Genomic DNA, 5602 nt, shown 5'->3' on the forward strand with positions numbered 1-5602 from the left:
AGCTGCCTTGCAGGAATTAGTCCAGTAGTTCCACAGCCATGACATTTTTTAATGGAATCATTCCTTCCTTACAATACATTCAAGTTGCAAAATCAGCTATAACCATACCAGGTTAAGTAACAAACATCAGTATTAAATTTTAACTTGACTGTATTCTGTGCTTCACTTATGGGTTCCTCCAAGCTGATAAAGCAAATCTAAGAGGCACTGTCAGCAAGACTCCATCTCCCATCGTACTTTTCAAAGATAATGAGGCACCTTCCCCTATGCTGTTTTCTTCACATCTTCCTTCCTCCTCAGAGCCAAATGCATCAGGGAAGATGGGACAGGGAAGTTGTTAGCAAAGAGGCTGCAATACATGTCTCAGACCTTCAAAACCTGCTCCTATGACTACTGTTACTATGTAAGAACACCCTGACGACTCAGTGTCCAGAAACACAATGAACAGAGTTATGATTATCTGCTGCTGCAAGGTCTTTCTAGAATGTACAGGACAGCTAAACCTGATACCAAACTTCTTATTTCCTTGTTTGTCCCCCTCACCACATTATCAGTTCTATGTGCTTAGCACATCCCCATGCAACTCAATACTCTTAATCAGAGGGCTCAGTATCCACCATTACTGCCTGTCTGGGAAGAACGTGCAAGGACAGTCTACATCTCTTACCACTATTGTCAGAGAATGAAGCTGCATTACAGAAATCAGGAAATTAAAAAAAAATGAAAGCTTACCTCTGTCCTAAACACTGCTCATACACTCCCAATGATCACCAGAACTCAGAGGCCCTCCTGCATTCACACAGTGTGACACACCACTTTTTTGCACTTTGCTACTGCTCTGAGAACTAGCAAAATATTGCCAACAACATGAAACAAGGCTCAGGGAAAATTAGCCAGCCATGATACTCACTAAAAGGATGAGGGAGCAGTAGCAGTCACTGAAGGTTTGTCTTGAATGGAACAAGCAGTTGAACTTAATTCAACCTTAATTAGTTCACATTAGCTGAATTCAATCTATTCTTGTCACAGGAAAGATAAGCCTTACAGAATTAATGCTTTCCTATTCTCCTTCGTATTTTGGCAAGTTGTAGAGTCACACAGTAAAGGAGAACAACCTCTCACAACTCACTAAGGCATCACTCAAGGAGGACAGATTTAAAGTTAAATGGAGATGGTAAGAGAAACATTCATGTGTATCATCTTTCAGTCTGTTCAGTTTAGTCTCCTTTCTCGGAGGTGTCAAGTACAAATAAACAAATTACTTTAACTATTCATTTACTTTAGCAGCTAAACATACAAACATGTCTCAGAATGTCTAGATTCCTTATAGTTACCATTCAAATTCATCCATAACAACAACATACACAGGCATTTTCTAAAACAGTAAGTGAACAAACCACACGCAAGTAAGCAGACCAAGTACTTTTCACCAGACTCTACAGCAAATTTGCTTGTGTCCAATATTAAATACAGGTATCAAGTTTACTAAAACCAGTCTCTGAAGAGATTCCAAAGGTGTTGGATGTCAGGATCAGCTTAGTTTCATGCCTCCTCTAGCACAAAGAGCCAAACAGAGAAAAGATGAATGTGACTACTGAAGCTAGGGAGTCACTACTACATGGAATAAAAACATGGGTCAAAAGAAAACAGAAAAGTTTAGTAAGAAGAGAACTCACACGTAAAATCAATAATCTTAGATTATTAAGTGCCCCAAAATTAAGACATCTAACTTCGTCTTGCCTTTGGGGACATCAGCATTATCATATCAATCTTAAGGAAAATTACAAGGTCACACACTGAATTGTAATTCAGGAAATAAACCCACACAGTGCTATCAAGCACCACCTGTCTTGTGCACTGAACTAAGCAAGCTCCCCTTCACAAAACAGAATGTATAATTGCACTATTATACATTGTATCATATTACACATGCTCAATGAAGCCTAATCATGGTTAAATGAGCAACTCCAATTCTGTCATTTGTTAACTTCTAAATGTTTATTTATAGAAGTTTATCATTAACTCTTCCTATCAAGTTTCCCAATACAAGCTTTTAAATTAATATTTTAAATCTGTGCAAGTTCCTCATGCATAAAATTACATGATAAACCATTTTTTTGATACATACAAAACTCTTAAGATCAACTGAAAACTGGTACCACCTTAACTTTTCAAAAGTAACCACATAAAATTTTGTCCTCTTACACTAGACTCCTGTTTACACTAATATTTTGAGGAGCTTCATCTGATATTTAAGACAGAATCCATGAAAGTGTCTAGAAGAAAAAGAATAACGGTACAGCCCATACATTTGTGACAAGATCAATAAGCTAAACCTTCAAACTAGCATCATTGCTTTGTACATGTACATGGTCACGCTCAAAGAGTTGCAGTCAACGGCTCGATGTCCAAGAGCAGTGACGAGTGACGTTCCTCAGGGGTTGGTGTCGGGACTGGTGCCGTTTAACATCTTTGTTAGTGTCACGGACAGTGGGACTGAGTGCACCCTCAGCAAGTTTGCCAATGACGCCAAGCTGTGTGGTGCGTCCGACACGCTGGAGGGAAGGGATGAGGCCATCCAGAGGGATCTGGACAGGTGGGCCTGTAGAAACCTCGTGAAGTTCAACAAGGCCAAGTGCCAGGTCCTGCACATGGGTCAAGGCAATCCCAAGCACAAACACAGGCTGAGCGATGAGTGGATTGAGAGCAGCCCTGAGGACAAGGACTTGAGAGTACTAGTGGATGGAAAACTGAGACACAGCAATGTGTGCTCACAGCCCAGAAAGCCAACTGTATCCTGGGCTGCATCAAGAGAAGTGTGACCAGCAAGTTCAGGGAGGTGATTCTCCCCCTCTACTCTGCTCTCGTGAGACCCAACCTACAGTGCTGTGTCCAGCTGTGGGGCCCCCAACATAAGAAGGACATGGACCTGCTTGAGCAGGTCCAGAGAAGGCCATGAAGAAAATTAGGGGACTGCAGCACCTCCTCTATGAGGACAGGCCAAGAGAGTTGGGGTTGTTCAGCCTGGAGAAGAGAAGGCTCTGTGTAGACCTTATAGCAGCCTTCCAGAACTTAAAGGGAGCTACAGGAAAGATAAAGAGGGACTCTTTGTCAGGGAGTGTAATGATAGGATGAGGGGTCACGGTTTTAAACTGGAAGAGGGTAGATGTAGATTTAGATTAGACCTAAGGAAGAAATTTTTTACTGTGAGGGACGTAAGCCCCTGGCACAGGTTGCCCAGAGAAGCTGTGGTTGCCCCCTCCCTGGCAATGTTCAAGGCCAGGTTGGACGGGGCTTTGAGCAACCTGGGCTAGTGGAAGGTGTCCCTGCCCATGGCAGGGGGGTGGGAACAAGAATACCTTTAAGGTCCCTTCCAACCCAAACCATTCCATGATTCTATATTGAAGAAACTAATGCTAGCACTGTAACTTCCAAGAATAAATGAAGAACAGATTTTATACAGAAGACGAGACAAAAAGTCTGTGACATCAGCTCACAGTGCTCCTGTCAGAACATCCTGGGTACCTGAAAGCAGCAGTACACTCAACAGAAATTACTCTAACTAGGCTGCAACTTAAAATTCATCTTTCCAGGTAAAAGTAGGTATAGAGATCCACAATGTTTCCATATAGATTTGCAACACTGCATCACAAAGCAGTTACCACAAAACTCCCCAGGGACCAACATGGCATAAAATAACAAATGGCACACAAAACTCAAGGCACAAAATCCAAAGAGGAGAAACCCGAATAAATTCAGAACCCGCCCCAGCACCTTGGTATACGGCACATAAACACAAAGCTTCTCCTCCACATCTAACAAAGTTCACATTCCGGTTGTGGCCTGAAGGGCTTTTTTGCAGGCCATGGGAAGTCTCAACACAATTTCTGGTAGTGTGAAGAAAATAAAGGATGGCCAGTGATATAATTACATAACAGATCATCATATGGTAGCAGATACGGCAAAACTGTTCTTTTAAATACATTCTGTACTTATTTTCATGCAGGAATGATTTTCTATACCTTATCAAAAAAAGATAGTTTTCAGAAGGTAACAGTCAAAATTTTTGACTCCTTCTCTGAAGCACAAACCTAAATAAACAATCCCTGCTCAGAAAGACACTATACACGTCCTTTTACAAACTGAGCCTTACAATATCTGTTCTAGTACAAGAGACCTTAGCAGTGCTGTCAAAGCACTGCATATGTCATATCCAAGTCATCATCTGTCATCATGCAAAACTTCTTAAGAGAACGTAACAGATATGGGGCACGTAGAGGTAGAAAAATACTAAGTTTAATAAGTATTGCAGTAAAAACCTCCAGCAGCATGCACAGAAATGCAATACAGCGAAAATGGAATTTGACCGACAGCTTTTTGTCAGACAGAAAAACAATCCTTCTGGATTAGTGTTTCTCAGCCGCTGATCCAGGGAGCAATGGTCGGCTGCGAGACATCTGAAACAGCCCGTGAAACAGCTGCAAAGAAGGCTTGGGCAGCAGGGGTAGAGGAGAGAATTGTTTCCTTACTCATATATACAATAAACAATTCTCATATGCAAGCAAGACAGCAATCAACACAAGCAACACTAAGAGCAGTAACTGAGCAGTCAAACCTCAGCCTAATTTGTATCTCACTGCAAATAAAACCTCCTATGGCATTACTGCACAGTACAATCCTCAGATTGTATTCAATGAGGTCAGATGTCTCTTTGGACTTAAAAAGGTTGCGAGACATCCTTTTAGATGACAGATAGTTGGCAGATAACAACATGGAAGATAAATGGAAGATGAGGATTTCTGAAGGACAGAGATGATGAGATAACCAGCATATATGATTACAGAAAAAAAAAATATCAAAATCCACCAGAGAAAAAACCCTTGCCTTAGATATATTAAAATGTACAGAAAGATTCAGGGAACAGAAGCCTCAGTTCACAGACTCTTCATTTTGACAATTAGGAATCATAAAGTAACACAGAATATTCTAAGACCTGAAGTCTCTAATACTAGATTTATAGAGCATGAACCTGCTTTTGTATCCAATAATAAAAGTAAAGCCATAAAGAGCATTAGGTAATCACAAATTCAACCTCTTAAGTATACTGAAAGCTCCAGCATTTGATTGGGCTTAATCACATCCCTCTAATACTACTAAGTCAGAACCACCTCAGTACTATTGCAACTATCTGATAGACACTTTAGCGAGCGCAGGAACAGTCACAGGATGCTCATACTTACTTGAATCCTCCCATCTGAGAAGGTGCAACTTCCAAGCAGAATAGTACAGAAATCCCAGTACCAGAAAGAGGCAGAGGGCTAGCAGCAGGTTACGCATAAACACCAACAGTCCCATCTTCACATTAAATCTGCTCTTCTACATGACCTGAGGAAGAAAAACAGGTTGAGGTTGGAGCCACCTCCTCCAACAGTTACCCTTCCAAAACATGCAACCCCGTATCCACAACACACAGATCCAAACCCGTGCTCTCCACAAGGTAAAACACACCAGTTACCCAAACCACATCAATGAAATACGAACTACCACCCTAAGCAGCTGCCTTTTTTTTTTTTTTTTTTTTTTTTTTTTTTTTTTTTTTTTT

The 5602-nt window shown here is 41.0% G+C and overlaps 1 protein-coding gene across 10 annotated transcripts in view; it reads right to left on the reverse strand.

Moving 5' to 3' along the window:
• Nucleotides 1–5602, reverse strand: part of ST3GAL3 (ST3 beta-galactoside alpha-2,3-sialyltransferase 3) — a 200384-nt gene that overhangs the window by 181584 nt on the left and 13198 nt on the right. For 2 of the 10 annotated variants that reach the window (XR_003398894.1, XM_026853478.1), the window contains exon 1: nucleotides 5241–5542. Coding sequence is in view for 9 of the 10 variants with exons in the window: in XM_026853478.1 (XP_026709279.1) it covers nucleotides 5241–5355 (115 nt within the window). In the remaining variant the exon portion in view is untranslated. Of the gene's footprint in view, nucleotides 1–5240; nucleotides 5550–5602 lie in introns of those variants that run through there. The other 8 variants (XM_026853479.1, XM_026853480.1, XM_026853484.1 and 5 more) reach the window with 7 other exon arrangements.

This window comes from Athene cunicularia (genome assembly GCF_003259725.1).
Source record: "Athene cunicularia isolate RWA chromosome 8 unlocalized genomic scaffold, athCun1 chr8_part1, whole genome shotgun sequence".
Classification (NCBI taxonomy): Eukaryota; Metazoa; Chordata; class Aves; order Strigiformes; family Strigidae; genus Athene; species Athene cunicularia.